At 42.3% G+C, this 21,702-nt stretch overlaps 1 protein-coding gene across 5 annotated transcripts in view; it reads left to right on the forward strand.

Moving 5' to 3' along the window:
* The window catches only part of SIDT1 (SID1 transmembrane family member 1), a 94,291-nt gene that overhangs the window by 58,948 nt on the left and 13,641 nt on the right, over window positions 1-21,702 (forward strand). For all 5 annotated transcript variants that reach the window (XM_023213430.1, XM_023213432.1, XM_023213433.1 and 2 more), the window contains 9 exons: window positions 7,689-7,760; window positions 9,105-9,250; window positions 10,367-10,440; window positions 11,661-11,727; window positions 13,836-13,909; window positions 14,874-14,997; window positions 15,199-15,316; window positions 17,770-17,906; window positions 18,853-18,961. In XM_023213430.1, coding sequence (XP_023069198.1) covers window positions 7,689-7,760; window positions 9,105-9,250; window positions 10,367-10,440; window positions 11,661-11,727; window positions 13,836-13,909; window positions 14,874-14,997; window positions 15,199-15,316; window positions 17,770-17,906; window positions 18,853-18,961 — 921 coding nt within the window. The remainder of the gene's footprint in view (window positions 1-7,688; window positions 7,761-9,104; window positions 9,251-10,366; window positions 10,441-11,660; window positions 11,728-13,835; window positions 13,910-14,873; window positions 14,998-15,198; window positions 15,317-17,769; window positions 17,907-18,852; window positions 18,962-21,702) is intronic.

The raw sequence follows: 21,702 nt of genomic DNA on the forward strand, positions 1-21,702 counted from the left end.
CTTTGTTTTATAAACATTCAGCTGTCAGTGTAAAAGACTATAAAAGAACACCTGCTCTCATGGCTTTAAAATTCTAAATGCTCTTCTCCCTTTTAGTCATCAAATGTTTAAATGAATTTGTCTGCTCTTTGGATCTCATCTTTTTTCCTACAGTGTCTCCAGGTTTCGTGATTAGTTTAGGCCTAGTTGAACTTAGGCTTACATCCAGTCGATTGAATCCTGTTGGGTAGCCTCTGAATGGATAATCTGTTATTTTTTATTGTATGAGTAAAGTCATTTTATTACAATAATATGTATGAAAGGAATTATGTATTCAGACGGGTCTGCTGACCATTGAAGCATAAGTGGACAAAGGTGGGACTTGAGCCAGATCATTGTCCAGGTTCAGGGAGGCTCTGAAAATTATCTAAGAGCTGGAGGTACCCTTCTGACGGTAAGCGGAAACAAATGAGTGAGCAGAAAGAGTAAAGATGCGTCATTAAGATTCATGTGGGTGTAAGTAACAACAGTAACAAGAAAAAAAAATACCTCAAACATGCTTAATCAAGAAAGAGACACCCAGCTCTGGAAATTGAGCCAAAATATGTACTTCAGGATTGATGAGTCCAGTGGCTCTGGTCCATTTCCCTGCCATTCCCTTGGCTTCAATTTACTCCCAGGGCTGGCAGTGAGATGGGTCAAGGCTCACACCTTCACCTGACAACACCAGAGGGAAGGATCTTTTCAGAAGCCCTCAGCAACTTCTTGTGTTTTATTGGCTTAGAGTGAATCATACACTTATTGTTAAACCAGTCACTGCAAAGAACAGATTTACCTACACATCAGACAAACCTACTTTTAGAATTAAGGTTAGGTCCTCTTCTTTAAGACCAGAGTTTCTCAAACTCAATATTATTGACATTATGGGTCAGATAATTATTTGTTGTTGGGGGCTATTCCATATCTTATAGGATGTTTAATAGCATCCTTCACCTCCACGCACTAGGTTCTAGGAGTTGCCCTTCCTTGGGACAACTAAAAATGCCTCCAGGCTTGGCTCATACCTGTAATCCCAGCATTTGGGGAGGCAGAAGTGGGAGGATTGTTTGGGCTTAGGAGTTCGAGACCAGCCTGGGCAACATAGTGAGACTTTGTCTCTATAAAAACAAATAAACAAAATTAGATGGGCGCGGTGGTGTGCACCTGTGCTCCAGCTACTTCGGAGGCTGACGTGGGAGGATCGCTTGAGCCCAGGATGCTGGGGCTGCAGGGAGCTGAAATCGCACCACTGCACCCCAACTAAGGTGACAGAGCAAGACCATGTCTCGGAAAAAAAATGCCTCCAGACATTGCCAAATGTCTTTTTGGGGGCAAAACTGTTTCCCCATCTCCCCCTGTTTGAGAACCATGGACCTAAACACAAGAGGACGCCTAAATAAGAAGCCAGCTTAGGTAGGAAGTAGGGAATAGGAATGTTCACCACAAAGGGCTTTGGAATAGGAAGAAAACAAGGAACCTTTGTAATGTAGAGAGGCCACAGGGAATGATGGCATCACCCCCGATGTCATGACCACTGGAGAGTCAAGACCTAGACGCTTAAACCAAGAGCAGAAGACAAGCTCTGCCCAAGGGAAGAACCAGAGACTTTTTTAGGCATCTCAAACAGAGCATCGAGAAACCAGCTAGGAGCAAGAGACACAGGCAAGTAAGGACCATATGTGGAAGCTAATGAGAGACATTCAGGGAAGAAACAAGGATACAGAAATGTCTTTCTCTCCCAAGGCCAGGATCAGCGTGACCATGGGGCACAGGAAGTTCAATAGAGCTCAGAGTTACAGGAAATGCCTTGGGTGCTTATGTCCAGAGAAAATGCTAGAAGCAGCTTCTGAAAGGGGAAGAGGATCCCACTAGACTTAATATGGTGTCTGCCCACATCATTGTGGAGCTAGATATCTATGGAACTTAGACTAATGCTTTCACCTTAGACGTGACTAAAGTGGAAGAAATGGAATCGGGTCCCTACAGGTTGCCAAATTGGTGGCAGCTCTTTTGGAGTTAGGAAGGATGCACTCAGAAAATCTGTGGGCTACTCTGCATTTGTTTTTCTTTGATATGCCTGCAGTCGTTTGATTAAGCTGTATGTGAAAATCTCGAGGTTGGCTCCAACTATACTAAAAAGCAAAAGAAGGCCGGGCGCAGTGGCTCAAGCCTGTAATCCCAGCACTTTGGGAGGCCGAGACGGGCGGATCACGAGGTCAGGAGATCGAGACCATCCTGGCTAACACAGTGAAACCCCGTCTCTACTAAAAATACAAAAAAACTAGCCGGGCGAGGTGGCGGGCGCCTGTAGTCCCAGCTACTCTGGAGGCTGAGGCAGGAGAATGGCATAAACCCGGGAGGTGGAGCTTGCAGTGAGCTGAGATCCGGCCACTGCACTCTAGCCCGGGCGACAGAGCAAGACTCCGTCTCAAAAAAAAAAAAAAAAAAAAAAAAAAAAGCAAAAGAATGTATTTCATACTTTGTGTGATGAAGAAGATTCGACCCTGGAGCCTGGGTCAGATGGAAATAGTGTTGGCAAAGAGCTGCTCCAGGGGACTTGAAGGGACTTTTTTACTGTACTATGAATGACTGGACCCTGCATTGTCTAATCATCACCTAATACCAAAGACAGGGCATCTGTGAGAATCTTAGAGAATCTAAGAAAGGCTCTGTGCTGTAAAAACGTTTCTTCCACTGGCTTTATCAGAGAGAAACCCCACATTTCACATAATTGTTAAAAAGCCTCTACAGAAATTCAGTTACCAACTGAGAAAAATAATGAAGCCTCCTCAACAGGCCTCTGGGACCCCTTGAGTTGCCACCAGGAACTGGGGGTGCAACAGAAGAGGAGGTTACTTTCTCAAATGCAAGAGCTTGACAAGCCTAATCGGTTGTAGATTTAAGAACCATATGGCCAACCCAATCCTTCCCTGGATAGAGCCATTACTGAACCAGCCTCTTAGCCAAGAGCAAGATCTGGTGGAGATAAGACAAGGAGAGTGTTGAACGTGGAGGACTCAAGGAACACAGGCCGTTTAGTGGCCAGGGGTCTCAAATTCTATTCCTACATCTCTACTCTTCTTTTTCCAGTTTTCTTGTTCAACTTTTTCTTCTAGAGGAATTTTACTTTTACATTCATCTGCAAAGATGATGGTTTTCTTCATTTTCTCTTCAACTATTGAAACAAAACGTGGCACTAAGTTGGAATAGGTAGGAAATTGGCATAAAAATAAAATGTGGGCCGGGCATGGTGGCTCACACTTGTAATCCCAACACTCTAGAAGGCTGAGGCCGGGGGATTGCCTACAGTCAGGAGATTGAGACCATCCTGGCCAACGTGGTGAAACCCCATCTCTACTAAAATACAAAATATTAGCCCCGTGTGGTGGCGTGTGCCTGTAGTCCCAGCTACTCAGGAGGCTGAGGCAGGGGAATCGCCTGAACCCGGGAAGCAGAGGTTGCAATGAGCTGAGATCGTGCCGCTGCACTCCAGCCTGGCGACAGAGCGAGACTCCATCTCAAAAAATAAAATAAAAATAAAAATAAAAAATAATCATGCCAGCTAGTTCCCATCATTTCTGACTCCCTCTTCAGCTTCCAACCTGCTAAGTCTTCAGAGACAGAATGGGACAAGGCAACTATAAATATGAAGTCCCTGAAAGACGCAAACATGCTCAAAATGAAATGAAAATTTTCTCCTCACATAGGGCATTTAACATAAAAAGCAAGCGTGCAAGCATATCCTGTTCTATGTCAGTGAAGTAGACAGATGCAGGGGGCTCAAGCTCAGAGAAACACATATCAAAACAAATTTCCTCATTCGGATGAGATCATTCACAATCGTATGTATCTGCTATTTCCAGCCAGAACATCTTGGTCTGTCCCATAAGCTGATATTTTATGTTGAATTCTGCTTTCTATGTACTATACAGTTAAATATAGATATGGTTTGCCTTCCCAAACCATACTTGATGTCTAGAAGGAAATGCCTTGGTTTTTGCATTCTTAAAAGGCTTTAGACATAAGCAAAATGAAAAGAATACTGTTATCCCATGTTGGCCAATCTCATATTTAAATGGTGCATATAAAAGTCCACAGAGTGAAAACACTTTTGCATGCTGGCAATGGCATTGCACATGAAAATCTTGGTGCTCCTGTCCATCACAGAACCCATGATGTTGCAGCTGCCTCAAAATGAACAGAGCCAGCAACAACATCAAAACCAGATCGTGCTCAGTGACGAGCCGGAGCAGAAAACAGAAATCAGTGATTCATTAAAGTCTGAACAGACCTACACAGCTGGCTTTGTCTTTTTAGTGAATTTGTCACCTAACAAAACAGTGATTGTTTTTGTTTGTTCACTTGCTTTGATTTTAGTTTTTGGTTTTTGTTTTTCTTTTGACTACACACACACAGAGAACATTGGCTCCCACGAACCATTTCGACCTCCTGTTACAACTGAACTCCAGCATTTTCCTACACACTCTTCTACTTCCCATATCAGAGGACTTCCAGTGACACCAAAATGCACTATGTGCACGTAATATCAAAACATCGTGTTGTACATCCCAATATATACAATTAAAAAATCTTTTTATATAAAAACAAGTAAGTTTTCACTGAGACCAATACAATGAATTACTATCCATCCACTCTCTGAGTGACTGGGCAAATTACTTGATCTCTCAGCATCTCCCTTTTATCATCTTTAAAACATATGGTAATATGGTATGATAAAATATATGGTAAAATATATGATAATATTCTCAGCATTTTGTGATTTTAGTGTCATTTACTATTTGCACACTTAATAATTTTCAAAATTACATTTTAAAGAAGGGACATAGGTTAGTGACTTAAAATAAGGAGCTTGGACCAGGCATGGTGACTCACACCTGTAATCCCAGCACTTTGGGAGGCCAAGGCTGGAGGATTCTTGAGTCAAGGAGTTGGAGGCCAGTCTGGTCAACCTAGGGAGATTCTGTCTCTACATTTGAGTCAAGGAGTTGGAGATCAGCCTGGTCAACCTAGGCAGATTCCGTCTCTACAGATAATTTTTGAAAAATTAGCCAGGTGTGGTGGCATGACCCCATGGTCCCAGCTACTCAAGAGGCTGAGGCAGGAGAATCGCCTGAGCCTGGTGGTTGAGGCTACAGTGCGCCGTGACTGTGCCACCACACTCCAGTCTGGGCAACAGCGTGAGACCCAGTCTCAAGAAATAAATAAATAAAATAAAATAAGGAGCTTGAAAAGAGAAAAATGTGAAAAATACTGAGGGTGATGTAAAAGACCTACAACATCATCTAGGAATAAGAGCAACCCAGGGGTTCCATGAGACTCCCTGCAATGAACTAAACAGAAAGAAGATGCAGCATGACCCACACCAATGGGTCATCACTGGCAGGCAGCAGCTTCCAATCTAAAAAGCGAAAGCTGTGCTTTTTTAAAATGTGACTTTATTACAGTGGAGATGCAAATGAGCCTCAATCTCTTTGCTCTTCAAAAGGTATTCTTGAGCACTATATGAAAGTAACATATTTACTACCAATTGTTCTTATTTGAAGGAAAATTCCTGTGTTTTCAGTTAAAAAGATAAGTTTTGTCTAATATATACACAACAGAAGGTTATTAAGCAGGATATGCTGCCATTTGCAGCAATATGCCTTCCATGGATAAACATGGAGGATGTCATGCTAAGTGGAATACACCAGACACAGAAAGAAAAGTACTGCAGGGTCTCTCTTATATGTGGAATATTTTAAAAAGTAAAATACATAGAAATAGCGATTAGAACAGTGGGTACCAGGTACAGGGAGCGGGAGGAAATTAGGAGCTGTAAGTCAAAAGGTACAAATCTGCAAGTAGGTAGGATGAATAAGTCTAGTATACAGTAGGAAAACTATATATAGTTAATAATATTGCATTCTATGTTGAAAATTTGTGAGGAGAGTAGATTTTAGGTGCTCTTATAACAACAAAGAAGAAGAACTATGGAAAGTGATGGATATGTTAATTTCCTTACCTATAGCAATCATTTCACTATGTGCACGTAATATCAAAACATCACGTTGTGCATCTTAATATATACAATTAAAAATCATGTTTTAGGCCAAGCATGGTGGCTCATGCCTGTAATCCCAGCACTTTGGGAGGCCAAGGCAAGCCGATCACTTGAGGTGAGGAGTTCAAGACCAGCCTGGCCAACATGGTGGAACCCCGTCTCCACTAAAAATATAAAAATTAGCCAGGTGTGGTGATGTGCACCTGTAGTCCCAGCTACTCAGGAGACCGAGGCAGCAGAATCACTTGAACCTGGGAGGCAGAAGTTGCAGTGAGCCAAGATCACACCACTGCACTCCAACCTGGACGACAAAGTGAGACCCTGTCCCAAGAAATCATAATAATTTTTTTATAAAAAGAAAATAAGGTTTCACTGAGATCAATACAATGAAACACTATGCGTCCACTCTCTGAGTGACTGGACAAATTACATGATCTCTCAGAATCTCCCTTTTATCATCTTTAAAATTGTGAGAATAATATTATCAACCTCCTAGGGTTGTTGAAAATTTAAAAGAGTAAATTCCTGGAAAGAATTTAAAAGACTGTCCTACACAGTAAGTCTGCAATAAACATCAGTCAGTAGTAATAGAGGTAGTACTGGTAGCAGCAGCAGTAGCAGCTGTAGCAGCAAAGCTCTATGCTGTAACTATGGCCAAATCTGTTCTAAGTCCAAAAGAGTCAGGCAGATTGCACACAACATCTTCACATGGCACTGTTACTATGCTCAAAAGATTTGATCTCTCATACTTAAGAGTCTGAAGGTAACCTGTTTCTTTGACTTGAAGTTGGATGAAAAACATAGATTGTATTGATGACATGTTACATACTTATGGGTTAGCCCAAGAAAGGCCAGGTAACACCTAGTTTCTCTAAATAAGAATAAATTTCTTATGAGGGGATCTCCAAACCTAGTAACAGTGCCAGGAAGCATGCATTCTGAGGGCCAAAGTCTGCATTTTGAAGGCCAAGATCTGTGTGCTAAGGGCCCTGGGAACCGCTGAGGCTGCCAAAAATGCTGCATTAGCCAAAAGCCTTGCTGTCCAGCGGAGCCAACTCTTGGCTAAACCACCAAAGAAGAAAAGAAATTGGGTCTCCAAGGCCATTGCATTAGTCCTTAAAATTAAAGTGTAAACTCAAAACCTTTAGTCAGGTTTTGGACTTATACTTTCATTATTTTTCTTTACAGGGGAAATTAATGGACACATAAAAAAATTTAAAACATGGTAAAAACCTACAAAGTTGGCTTACAAAACTGAATATTTTTATTGCCCACCAACGGAAATGATGGCTGTGTTTCAGTAGAACTTACACGTAAATACTGAAATTTGAATTTCATGTAATTTTTACCTGTCTTGAAGCATTGTTCTTCTTTGGATTTGTTCCCCAGTCACTTAAAGGTTTAAAAACCAGTCTTAGTTGAAGAGCCATACGGAAACAGGTGGCAGGCTAGATTTGGCAGATGGGTCATAGTTTTGGTGACTCCTGTATTAGTGTAAAAAGAAAATCAAACTTAAAATAATGTGGCCTGATGATTCAAGCTACTTAGAATAGTGTTGTTTTGTTTTAGCAACTGGACGTAGTGTTTGCCTCTTCACTTTTTTTAACAGGCTCTGGAAATATGGTGGCATCTCATCCCATTGCTGCCAGCACACCCGAAGGGAGCAATTATGGAACAATAGGTATGTCCTACCAGGTCTGTTCATGAAAGTGTTTCCTAGTTCTCCAGAGAATATGATAGAAAGGCATTCCAGCCACTAATAACTGGGAATGTGGGCAAAGCAGTTATCCTATGAGATTGTCTTTTATTTGTAAGATGAGTTGGTTGGAGGTTTGGAAGCTTCCTCCCAGCTCTAACTTTCTCCAGTTCTGTTGTTCTGTTTCTTGGATCTGCTAGTCCCACTTGGGCAGAATTCCTTCAATGTTTGCCATCTAATACTAAGGCCCTCTAGGGACTTTTTCATATCCAGCCTGGGTTTAGGGCATGAAAGATGTGTCCCAGGGAGCCTGACGTCAATTGACCAGTTGTTTCATTCTCAGGTTTCAGTGGAGTAAGGGACGATCAGAAGACTGAGGCAGTGCTGCAGGTGAACATGGCTGTAGCCTACCAACCCTTCATTTTGGCTAACTTCATAATTGAACCTGCTGACTGCCACCCAGTCGTTCAAATGGCAAACCCAATGTTCCTTAAGTGGTCTGAAAAGAATGGAATCCTAGACCTGTCTTGTTAGAGTAGAAGCACATTGAGCTGCCTGCCCTTCCATATTGCTTGTGGACCTATGAATGGTGCTCCTTAAAATGTCAGTGTAGAGGGACTGGGAATCCTGTCTTACTGCCCTATCATTCTGTAACTTTGAGAAGCATGTGGGCTCAGTACAGGCTACTTATTTTTAGTTCTGTAAGAACAGGATTTTTTAAAAACCATCTGAACAGAAGAAATAAAGCGGAAGGTAAGCTCAGCTCATGTGCTCATCAAGCTGCACAAATCTCCATCTGCTCTGGGAAACATCCATGGGAACAGAAGGATTCTTCTTCCCGAGAATGTTGTTTTCATTATATAATCATAGATATGGCATGTGGGTGATTTCTGTGTACAAATACTTTACCCATGAGAAATGTATAGCTGTTAGATATGTGTGAGCTCACACATATATGCAATAGATGCTATAGATAGCTGTGTGCATGTGTATGTGTATATATTTATGTTCATGTTTTAACATATGAAGCATGAAATATAAGTACAATATTATTTTTGTATCCAAATAGTTGACAGAGCAGATGCCCTTAGATTCTAATATGTGTTCAGTCCTGAAGATAGACAAGTTAAATATAAAAATAGGAGGAGAGGAAAAATAAAAGTCCATTGAGAAGGAATAGAGAGAAAGAACAGGTCTTGTGAATAAGGAGTTCATTTGGATCAACATAGTATTTGCTAGAATGAGTCTGCACTGTGCTTTTTGCATAGAGGAACAGGCTCCATAGGATCTCCATGGCTTTTGAAGGCAGATGAGTTTTCTCTGTTTCAGATGAGTCAAGCTCCAGTCCTGGAAGGCAGATGTCCTCCCCCGATGGCGGGCCACCGGGCCAGTCAGACACAGACAGCTCCGTGGAGGAGAGCGACTTTGACACAATGCCAGACATTGAGAGTGATAAAAACATCATCCGGACCAAGGTGCCCACTCTGCCTCGCTGTCCTCTTTGAGAAGGCAGAAAGTTTGGCAGTAGAATAAATTTCAGCAGTACCTCAGTTTCCTTTATTTTGTTTCCTTCAGGGAAAGTCAAATTTCCCAGAAGGCTTAAATCAAATGTACCTACAGACTAAAAGCAATACTCTGTTAATTAGCACTTGTTTTCTCGAGGAAGAAAGTGAGCACATTAAAGAGAACAGAGCATTAATATGCTCTTAAGGTCTGAAGTGGCTGACCGTGGACAATAGAGGAGGAAGGGATCCAACCAGATGGAAGAAAAGATTCATTTGAGGGGTGTACTGGGGAAGGCTCCCCGGTTCTGTGCATATCATCTTTCAGGAGGAAAGCTCATTTCTTTCTGGCTTGTAATTATTATTTTGTGTCATATCCAGCAAAAGATATGAAGGTGAAATGCACAGTTTCAGCCCTATGTAGTTCAAGAACCACACAGCAGACAGCTCTGAAAGCTGGGAAATCAATTCTTGACATATAAGAAGCACTCAAGACTTCCAATAAGTTGCCCACATCAGCCAATCCTTAATATTCCAAGGAAAATACTAGGATTTTTATTAAGGTATCATGGGAAAAAAAAAACATTAAAAGAAAAGTCTTAAATAATTTTAATCAAGAAATTTGATTTACTTAACCAAATTTAGTAAATTTGAATAACTGTATCCCTTGAATTTTTTTTTTTTTTTTTGAGGCAGAGCCTGGCTCTTGTCACCCAGGCTGGAGTGCAGTGGCGCGATCTCGGCTCACTGCAAGCTCTGCCTCCCAGGTTCACGCCATTCTCCTGCCTCAGCCTCCTGAGTTGCTGGGACTACAGGCACCTGCCACCACGGCCAGCTAATTTTTTGTAGTTTTAGTAGAGACGGGGTTTCACCGTGTTAGCCAGGATGGTCTTGATCTCCTGACCTCGTGATCTGCCCACCTCAGCCTCCCAAAGTGTTGGGATTACAGGAGTGAGCCACTGCGCCCAGCCCCCTTGAATAATTTTAACAATTTTAATTTAAATTGAGACATGTGTTAAGTTTGCCTTTGTATCTCATGCATAAACAGCTGAGTACAGTTTTGCATTCTCTTTTTATTTGGCATTCCAGATGTTCCTTTACCTGTCCGATTTGTCCAGGAAGGACCGGAGAATTGTCAGCAAAAAATATAAAATTTATTTTTGGTAAGTAGATGACCAGCAGGACCATGGTTCCCTTAAATAAACACAAAGTTTTCTTTGTAAGAGCCACAACCACTTAGGCGCAAGGTTTTAGTGTTTAATGAGGCACAGGCGTAGGGGATGATGTTTTTTTTTTTTTTATTTTTTTTATTTTTTTTATTATACTTTAAGTTCTAGGGTACATGTGCATAACGTGCAGGTTACATATGTATACATGTGCCATGTTGGTGTGCTGCACCCATCAACTCGTCAGCACCCATCAATTCATCATTTATATCAGGTATAACTCCCCAATGCAATCCCTCCCCCCTCCCCCCTCCCCATGATAGGCCCCAGTGTGTGATGTTCCCCTTCCTGAGTCCAAGTGAGCTCATTGTTCAGTTCCCACCTATGAGTGAGAACATGCGGTGTTTGGTTTTCTCTTCTTGTGATAGTTTGCTAAGAATGATGGTTGAATGATGATGTTACCAGCCAACTATCAGTAGACCTGCGATGGCCACACACACGGACACAGCCTCCCTCCCAGCCAAGAGGCTGAGCTGCCTTGCAAGAAATCTCTCCCCTCAGGAACCCTCAAGCTGAATATTGTACTTTTGTGACAGCTCCTCATCTTATTTTCTCTTGAAGGATGCCCTTTAACTTGCATACAGATCTTAGAAGGAAATAAGGGACAATGGGGCCACATGAAGTTTCATAGCAGGACCAGCAATTTGGAAACCACACCCCTTTCATGCGATCCGTCATTCATTACTCATTACAGTTGTTAGATGTTCAATCTAACAACAGCCTAAAGAGACAGTCCCTCATAAATGATGTGGTTAAACCAGAAGCAGGTATTACTTACACTGTTTTACAAATGGTTGTAAGAAAAGAAAGAAAAAAGAAACCCTAATATTTGTTGGGTACCAATCATTAACCTTTTTAAAAAATACGTTTCAGTTAGTATTGTCAGCTTTTACCTCTGCAACCTAACTAAAAGTATCCAAGGGAAGCTTTTCTTTACTTCTTTAATTTCCCTTTAGACAGGATACTGTGTACCAAATGCCCCAATGCAAGAGAGGGGAGAGAAGGACTGGAGAAACAGGAACCACATAATCAGCTTCTGGTTATTTTTGCAAGTTAATTATGGACTTATGGGGTGGAAGCATTCTTTTAAAAGTATTAACCAAAGACTCTACTGTTCATTTGAAAATAACTATTTCTGGTTCTTTCTGCCTGCATAGGAACATCATCACCATCGCTGTGTTTTACGCACTGCCCGTGATCCAGCTGGTCATTACCTACCAGACAGTAAGTGTTTCCCCAGCCCCAGAATCCCAGCTTGCTTTCTGCAGGGAGAGTCTCCACTGTGACTGACAGAGAGAGATACAACTTAGGATCCATTCAAGAATTTCCCATTGGGGTTCCAATTGGAATTCACTATTGCTTCCTCTTTCTTTTTTTTTTTTTTTTTTTTTAAGACTGAGTCTCACTCTGTCACCCTGGCTGGAGTGCAATAGCACGATGTTGGCTCACTGCAATCTCTGCCTCCCAGATTCAAGCAATTCTCCTGCCTCGGCCTCCCGAGTAACTGGGATTACAGGCATGTGCCACCATGCCCAGCTAAATTTTTTGTGTATTTTTAGTAGAGGCAGGGTTTCACCATGTTGCCCAGGCTGATCTCAAACTCCTGACCTCAGGTGATCCGCCTGCTTCAGCCTCCCAAAGTACTGGGATTACAGGCATGAGCCACGGCACCCAGCCCATTTGCTTCATTTTTAACTGATCTTTCAATCTAGTTCCCAATTGTTTTATCACAAAGGGAGCTGCAATCTCTTGTATTATTTTGTCTACCAGTCTGAAATTCTTACCTTGCGCTCATTCAGTCATGATATCTATCCACTGCATCTGTTACTTAACACTCTGAGCTTTCTGATCATTATGGGATAATGAGTAGAGTAAATAAAGTTCCAGACCAAAACAAAGGAACCTAATAGCTAATCTAGCCTGTGCCTTCCCATTGAAGGTAAATATTTTTTTGTAAAATTAAAAACAGCCTCGTGGCTTGGCATGGTGGCTCACGTCTGTAATCCCAGAACTTTGGGAGGCCTAGGCAGGTGGATTGCCTGAGCTCAGGAGTTTGAGACCAGCCTGGGCAACATGGCAAAACCGTGTCTCTACCAAAAATACAAAAATATTAGCTGAGTGGTGTCATGCACCTGTGGTCCCAGCTACTCAGGTGGCTGAAGTGGGAGGATTGCTTAAGCCTAGGAGGTGGAGTTTGCAGTAAGCTGAGATTGTGCCACTGCACTCCAGCCTGAGTGACAGAGTGAGACCATGTCTCAAGAACAAAAGAAGGAAAGAAAGAAAGAAAGAAAGAAAGAAAGAAAGAAAGAAAGAAAGAAAGAAAGAGAGAGAGAAAGAGCTTCATAAAACTAACAAAATATTACAGTGAAAAGAAAATGTAAAACAAAAACAAACATTTTTTAAGCAAAAATAATATGAAAGTAGTTTGAGAATTCTCATTCCTCCATAGAATCCTAGGTAGGCCAAGGTCACTTAAATTACCTTCTATAGAATTTATTACACAGAAAGCCCATTTACAATAGCACAAAGCTGAAGTTGTTTCTAATGCAGTGGCCCTCAGACTTTGCTGTGAATTAAGGTCACCTGGGAAGCTTTTACAAATCCCAGTGTCCAGGTTGTACCCCATCCCAATTAGATCAGAGCCTCTGAGGGTAGAGCCAGGCATCTGTAGTGTCTAAACCCCCAGTGATTCCAACATACAGCCAAGTTTGTGTGTTAATGATCTAATAATAGTTAGCCAATTGCATACTTATTATGCAATGAGAACAAGGACTTCACGAGGTTTTAGCACCACTGTTTATAATCTAAATCTCTGCATACTTTGGGGGACTGTCAGAAGATACACCTGGACTGTGGTTTGGGAAAGTTCTTGACAGAGATGGTGATAAATAGGGAAAACTGAAGACACATCTCCTTGTGTCTACCTCATGTTTACCATTTCCACCCAGAGGATGGGACAGCTCTATATACCCTCTGCATTAACCTGGAAAATAGACATAGTGTGACAGTCCTGAAACGTCCCAATGTTAACATTTCATAGTCCTTTCATCATGATAACAAAGGAAACGCATTTGGGTGAATTCCACCTCGGGGCTGCATAAGGGGGTACACAGAATATTCCCATTCAAAGCAAGATGGTAACTTTTTTGGAAAAAAGCACCTGTGCTGTGTAAGGTGGCAGATAATGGCCCATCTGTGCAGAGGAGCACTGGTTACATTGTAAACTAGTGACAGTGCATCTCCCTGAGCCCTGTCTGCTCTTTGTGATTTCCGGCTGGGGCACAGAGGACGGAGGAAAACCACATTTCCTCTTCTCACTCTTGATTTTACAGGTGGTAAATGTCACTGGCAACCAGGACATCTGTTACTACAACTTCCTCTGTGCTCACCCCTTGGGCGTCCTGAGGTAAACCTAGTCCTCTGGTTGCCCATGAGGCATTTAGAGATGCCTTTCTGTCTAATGTTGTGATTTCAGTTTTTAAAAATACTAAAAACAACTGTGGGAAACGACCCTATTCAAGGGTAAAAAGGAACTAAACCAAGAAGTTGAGACCAGGTATGCTCCTCTCGTTCCTGTATATGGTTCTCAGGAAACATTCCTAAGCATGCTGCCTGCTAAGATGAGGGCAGTGACATTTTTTAAAATGTCAGATCTCTAGCTGTGGTGGCATTTGTTCACAGGCATGAGCTGGCAGCCTATTGTCTCATTCGATCCATTAAACAATCTCATGAGACAGACATTGCTACAATTCCTATTTTTAGATGAAGGCAGGTGAGGACTTGCTGAAGGTCCCTCAGCTGCTACCTAGCGCAGGACACAAACCCAGGCCATGCTCTAGCCACCAGAACTTGGTGACGTGGAAGAAGCATTGCCTGGGAGTTGGGAGTCTGGCTTCTTGCTCCAGAGCTGAACCAGCATTCGTTTCCTCAAATAAAGCTGCTGGCTATGATTGGCTGACACCTATCTGAAATTCACAATTAGAGAGTTGAACATCGACACTTACGTGGGTCCACCTGTGAGAACTCACTCTCACAGTGTAGCTGAAACACTTGCCCATCTTTGAAGCAGCTGTCCTTCCCAGGACTCATACTATACAAATGCCATCGGGATATGAGAGGATGGGAGGGTGTTAGGAAGCCAAGCAGGCGCTCTTGAGAGGAAACAGACACATTGTCACAGGCTAAGTAAGCATCATAAAATGAAGGAATTATGTTAAAGAGGATTTCTAATGCTTTTCTGATCCTGAAACCTTATGGAAAGGTTAATGGAAAACACTGATGCTGAATTCGTTCATTCCTTCATGCATCACGTATTCTCTGGTCCCTTTGATGGTCTTGACTCTCTCATGGCCTCTCACTCATCCCTGCAGTGCCTTCAACAACATTCTCAGCAATCTGGGCCACGTGCTTCTGGGCTTCCTCTTCCTGCTGATAGTCTTGTGCCGGGACATCCTCCATCGGAGAGCCCTAGAAGCCAAGGACCTCTTTGCTATGGTGAGGAGAGAGTGGGTGGGAGCTAGGGAGGGTTATGGATCCAAACAGGATCTGCAAAGGAGTGGGACATCTGGCTTGACGGTGTGATGAGTTATTATGTGTAACAAACTGCATGAGACCAGAAGCATGGGCTTCCAGATTAGTGACGTCGTGGATATGGCACTATTTAATATCTATTGACCACCCTTTCTCCTTTTGCAGGAGTACGGGATTCCCAAACACTTTGGTCTCTTCTATGCTATGGGCATTGCATTGATGATGGAAGGGGTGCTCAGTGCTTGCTACCACGTCTGCCCTAATTATTCCAACTTCCAATTCGGTAATTAGAATTTATATCTACTATACAGATTTGAATCATGAGTCTCATCCTGGAACCCTCCCCAAAAATGTCAAAGTCATGCTTGCAAGGATCAAATGGCATTTTATGTGAGCTGAGGTGGTCAGAGAGGACCTCCACACACAGCATGATCTAATTGAGCAGTGAGACTGCTTTGGGATGAAAGTTATGGAGAACCCAATTTATATTGGATTGAATAATAAGGACATCCAGATGTAGAAAGGGCTTGTGGTTGATTTATCTGGTGTCTCTGCCTTCATTTCTCTGTGATCTCTTTGATTGTACTAAGCCTGTTTGTTGGTTTTATCCTCAGGCTATCTTCCCTGATGGTGGCAAAAGTAACTATAGCAGCCCCCATCTTCATAGCTCCAACCAACAATTCCAGAGGAGGCGGCAAGCTGGGTTCCAGGAGCCTTCCATTAAGAGCAAGGAAGCTGTTTTTTGAGAAAGCCACAGATAACATCCTTTCACACCTCAGTAGCTTAAACAGTCATGAGCCCATTTTTTTTGACAGCATCTGGCTCTGTCGCCCGGGCTGGAGTGCAGTGGCATGATCTGAGCTCACTGCAATCTCTGCCTCAAGGGTTCAAGTGATCCTCCTTCCTCATCCTCCCTAGTAGCTGGGACTACTGGTGCACACCACCACACCCAGATAATTTTTGCATTTTTTTGGTAGAGATGGGGTTTCACCATGTTGGCCAGGCTGGTCTCAAACTCCTAACCTCAGGTGATCTGCCTGCCTCTGCCTCCCAAAGTGCTGAGATTACAGGTGTGAGCCACGACACCCAGCCCCATGAGCCCATTCTTGAATCATTCTCTAAGCGCTGGTTAGCTCAGACCCAGGTTGCTTCACCAATCAGCAAAAAAGGTGGGACTGTCTTTAGATCAATCAGCCCTGTCCCTGGAGCCAAAGGTGGGATTAGTTTTCCTGAAGCAAAGGGGCTGAGACAGTGTGCATTTCTGAATTGAAAGCGGATAGACACTGAGTTAGTATTGAGATGCTGTTAAGAAGGAGGAAGGGAAGAGCTGATTGCTGTCTAGCAAGTAACGACGCCCTCCATGCTCAAGGATGAGGATTTTTTTAAACGGTCATTTAATGTTTGTGCTCTGGCTTCTGGTTGTTAACTGTGAGCACCACAGAACTCTGTCATATTTAATTTTTTTAAATTAGAAAACATTTTCAATAGAGAAAACTACAGAGAATGGTATCATTCACCACTCAGAACGAACAAATGTCAACACTTTTAAATATTTGCCTAGATCTGCTTTTTAGAGAATAAAGCACTGTGATAAAGTTGAGGTCCTGTTTTGATGCACTTTCAAACTTAATCTCCTCCTTCCTCCCCTAAAGGCAATAACCATGATTAATTTGATATTTACCTTTCTGGATTTTGTAATTTTTCTATATTTGTAGCAAATTAATAGTAGTTTATCATTCTGTGTTCTGCAGCCTTTTTTCATTCAAGAATATGTTTTCAAGATTTATCAATATTATATCAAGGACATGTAGTTCACTCATTTTTAAGGGTTTTCGTATTGTATAACAAAAAGTATCACATTTCTCAATTCCTCTATTGAACAGCATTTAGATGTTGCCCATATTTTGCTATTATAGATAATACTACAATGAGCATCCTTCATATGTCTCTTTGTATGTATGTAAGAGAAGTTCCTTGGGATACCTAGAAGTAGAATTTTTTAGTTACTTGGTCTGTGCACCTTCTATTTTACCAAAAACTGACAAATTTCTCTCCAAAGCATTAATTCCCACTCCCAATAGCTGTGTGAGACTTCCCGTTCCCCAGATCATCACTAACATTTGTTACTGTCAGACATTTAAAGTTCTTACCAAGTTTTTGAGTAATATGGAGGCATTGCATTGTTGTCTTAATTTGCATTTCCACAATTCTAATGCAGTAAGCTATGTTTTATTTCTGGCTATTTTCCATCACTGGGCTATAAAGCTATAAATGTGCAGTAATCAATGTGGTTATATTTTAGGGTGCTGAGAACGACCTCCCACACCCATCTGGGGCTCATTTGATGGTCACACTGCCTACACTATCACCATTAGGAATTCTTTTGTTATTGCTGTTGAACACCAGTGTCTAAAACGCAAGGGAGGATAGTTGTTTGTTTATCGTATCAGACACTCTTCTTCCATGAAAGAGGAGTTATTTATTTATTATATCAGATGGTTTTTTTCTGTGAACTAAAGGGCAGCCTTAGAGAGGTTTAGAAGTGGAGTACGTGGAATCTGCCTAGACAATGTTCCAGGAGGCTGACATGTTAGAGGTCTCCACACAGTCTGCAGGTAGCAAATAGTCCATGGATTGAAGTGAGGGGTACTCAGAGGCTGAAGAAGAATCTAGAAAATATCATCTGTCTGTCACCTACTGAATCCTGATCGTCTGGCTCCTCCTTTGGGTCCTCAGACACCTCCTTCATGTACATGATCGCTGGCCTGTGCATGCTGAAGCTCTATCAGACCCGCCACCCAGACATCAACGCCAGCGCCTACTCTGCCTATGCCTCCTTCGCTGTGGTCATCATGGTCACCGTCCTTGGAGTGGTGCGTCCCCCACCTTCTTCCACCTGGCTCTCAAAAAGTGGCCCCCTAGATTCAATAAACAAACAGCAATCAAGTGAACGGGTTTGGATTAACCAAAATCCTCAGTTCATGACACACTTTCATCATTGGCCTGCTCGTGGCATAGTTTTATTTAGTTATTTAGTTTTCTGTTTTTTTTTTTTTTTTTTTTTTTTTTCTCCAGACAGAGTCTTGCTCTATCACCAGGCTACAATACAGTGGTGTGATCTCAGCTTACTGCAACCTCCACTTCTCGGGTTCAAGCAATTCTCCTGCCTCAGCTGCCTGAATAGCTGTGCCTACAGGCATGCACCACCATGCCCGGCTAATTTTTGTATTTTTAGTAGAGACGGGGTGTCACCATGTTGGTCAGGCTGGTCTCGAACTCCTGACCTCGTGATCCACCTGCCTCAGCCTCCCAAACTGCTGGGATTACAGGCATAAGCCGCCGTGCCCAGCCTTGTTGGTTATTTTTAATAATGTATTAGGCACCTGTAAAACCACCACAGGATAATTTTAATATAAAGCTAGACCTGACTCATGTGAAAATGGAATAGGGGTATATAAGCTGACTGGAGAGACTGACTCGAAAAAACAGAAACCACTTTCTAAATATGCATGGGCAACACGTGTTGGCTGTTTTGGTTATTTGAAGTGCATTCGCCCCCACTTTAGACCTGTTGTCTCTTCACCATTGCTATTCAGCTGCCTCTCCTATTTCTCTTTTCCATTTTCATTTGATCCCTTAACCTTTTTTTCTTTTTTTCTGTCCCATGGGAGTAAGATTTGTGGGAGTTTCCAGAGGGGGAGAAAAACAGAATGCACACACAGCTGTTTTTGACTCCTTACACATATAGGAGACAGGATGATTTTGATGAGTTTTCTAGGGAAAACCCCAGATGAAGGTAACTTCCATCTTTACTCCTAGGTATTTGGAAAAAATGATGTGTGGTTCTGGGTCATCTTCTCTGCAATCCACGTTCTGGCCTCACTAGCCCTCAGCACCCAGATATATTATATGGGCCGTTTCAAGATAGGTGAGTCACCTGTTAATTCTCTACTAAACACCCGAATCAACTTCAATGAAAAATCAGACATTGCCTTTACTTATGCTGAATGAAAGTGTTACTGGTCACCATGAACAAATGCTCTGGATTCTATGCCACTTTTAATGGCATATATTCTCTCCAAGAGCTTCCTCTCCCTTATAGGATAGTGATAAGTTATTACCACTAGTTCTATTTTCAGCTGGGAAACTAAGGTTTGCCACACCTCAGAGAGGAGGTATGCTTCCAACCCTTGGTTGAAAACACTTTGCAGTCTGCCAAACTTTGACTTGTATTTAGAAAATGGTATGATCATCATACCACTGGTTCCACCTAGAGGAACATTTTTCAGTTTGCAGAATTCAAAGGGAGCATTTCTCTAACCATGCTAAATGGTTGTCAAGAATGAATTATATATTTTCAGATTCTAGGGCTGGAACTTTTGAAACCAACTTGCCAATCTTAGAGGCAGGATACCTGCTGAGCTCCCTCCAACTCATCAGAGAGCATTGCATGTTCTACAGAAATCACCTTGTGATATGCTGTTGGTCAGTCATCATATAAGGGAACAGATTCAAGTGGTTTTAGAGCATTTAAATTTTAAAAAATCATTTTAAGTTATGGGAAGTCAGACTTAAATATCCTTTTGTCTATTTCAAGGAAAATTATTATATGTAAACATAGGCAAATCTCTGATATTAACAAAGCCCGGAACAAAAGTCCAAATAAAACCCTGCATAGCTTATGTATAAGAACATCAAAGTCATAAAGCGGACTAAAAAGCTATTAAATACATGAAAGGAGAAAGGGAGGGAGGAAAAAATATACCTCCACTGCAAATTAGAAGGCCTAGGTTCAAACTTAAAATTCTTGGTTCCTCAAAGAACACTTTTTTCTACCTCTGGTTGTGTCTTAAGGAGTCTCACAGGTATGCATGTGGCACCTTTGCCCAACATCCGATGTTCATCCACATAACCCACAAATAGCCACCACTTGGCCATTCCCTACCCCTAGAGGTATGCCTTAGTGGTGCCATCTGCCCTCAGGAGGATAGACAAGGGAAGGGGGCTAAGCAGGCCCTAGAGCAGGCTCGGAGCCTTCTGGGCAGGTAGACACTTCTGGCACCCTGGAGTTCAGAATTTTAAGAAGGAAAAGAGGAGTCCTTTGGCCCTGCAGACTCCTCACTCACGAGGGAATAAGGCCTCTAAAATATGGGACCCTCTTGTCCAGGTCTAAGAGCAATTCTAAATAAATGAATGGCTTTAAGACTAGAAGACCGAATAGAGCAATTGCTCGTTTTCAAAGGTTAGTTCTTTTTCCATGGTCAGTAGATTTACCTCTGGCATGAACATAGCCAGCATACCTCCAAATCCCCCAGTTACTTGAGCCAGTTGTGTAGAACATTTGGCAGGGCATGCTGGTCATGCTCCTCCACCAGAAAGAAGGTGAGTGAAGTCATACAAACTAAATTTTCAAAAGGAAAATAATTCGGAGCATTATTGTTCTGGTTTCTTCCAGAGTTGGAAAAATAAACTTGAGTGCAGATGTACGCAGTGGAGTGACCACTAATGCACAGAGGAGCTTTCATATATTTATACCACCTTTACCTTATGCAGTTTTACAATGCGAAATTATCCTTTCTTTTAAAGGAAGTGAAATTTAGCGTATTATATTATGACCATGGAATAATTTGTTAGGGTCCCAACAGGAAAAAGATGTCACACACAGAGAAAGAGAAGGATTTATTCACAGAAGGACTATTCACAAGATGTGGATGGGGTAGAGGGGAATAAAAGGATATCGTGGAAACTTGGGGTTAGCAGCAGTGAAGCTTTTACATCTATAAGCCCAAAAAGACAGGGAAGACATGGTTCCCAAAATGTGGAAGGAGAGAGTTATGGGGGAAAAAGTCACTCTGAAAGGAGCAGTGATCTTTCATTGACATTCTGGCCAGCCTGCAGGAACCTCACAGGGAGGACGCCAGCAAAATAAGTCCTCCGAGCTCACTTTCCTTCCTTTGTCCCTGTAGTCTCCTGCTGGGATTCCCCATTGTCCAAGGAAAGTCAGAGAATCCACTGACGCAGTCCAGTCCACGCAGGCCCGCCTCCCCAGTGTGGTGGGTCCCCAGGAGAGAGACTCATGGCAAGTGGGCCTAGTACAGCAAATGGGAGCTAGCCAGCCCGTAGTTTAACTGAATATTTTCCATTTCCGTACCCATGGAGTCTTCCCCAGGTGGTTACAGATGAACCAGAGTCAAAAGAAAACGTTCTATTTCATCGTGACAATGACTGTATCTAAATTTAGTCCAAAGCCAGGAAGTTGGATTCGTGGGCAGTGTTCAGCTGACTCCAGCCTTCCTACCCATGTCATAAGCTGCCTTGGCTTTCTAATCACATGGCCTTTCTCTGTGGCCCCTCGGGCTACACAAGCAAATAAATGTGGACACAGGAAAGGCAGCAGCAATGAGGAAGAACATTTAATCATTATCTCTCATAAACCAGAGAGCTGCTTCCCCAAATCACTACTGTGTCCCCCATTCCCAGAGCTCTGGAAAACGACCTCCAGGATTTCTCATGAGAGAGGCTGGATTATAAATTGGAAGTGGTGCACGAAAGTAGACAGGGAAGGAGAAAAGTCTCCATTCACTCTTTGAGGATTTGAAGACTTCTGAATGTTTGAGACAAGCAGAAAGATCCTGTGTTCTTTTTGACAAGTAAACATTACTTTTATAA

Source organism: Piliocolobus tephrosceles, chromosome 2 (genome assembly GCF_002776525.5).
Source record: "Piliocolobus tephrosceles isolate RC106 chromosome 2, ASM277652v3, whole genome shotgun sequence".
In the NCBI taxonomy this organism is placed as follows: domain Eukaryota; kingdom Metazoa; phylum Chordata; class Mammalia; order Primates; family Cercopithecidae; genus Piliocolobus; species Piliocolobus tephrosceles.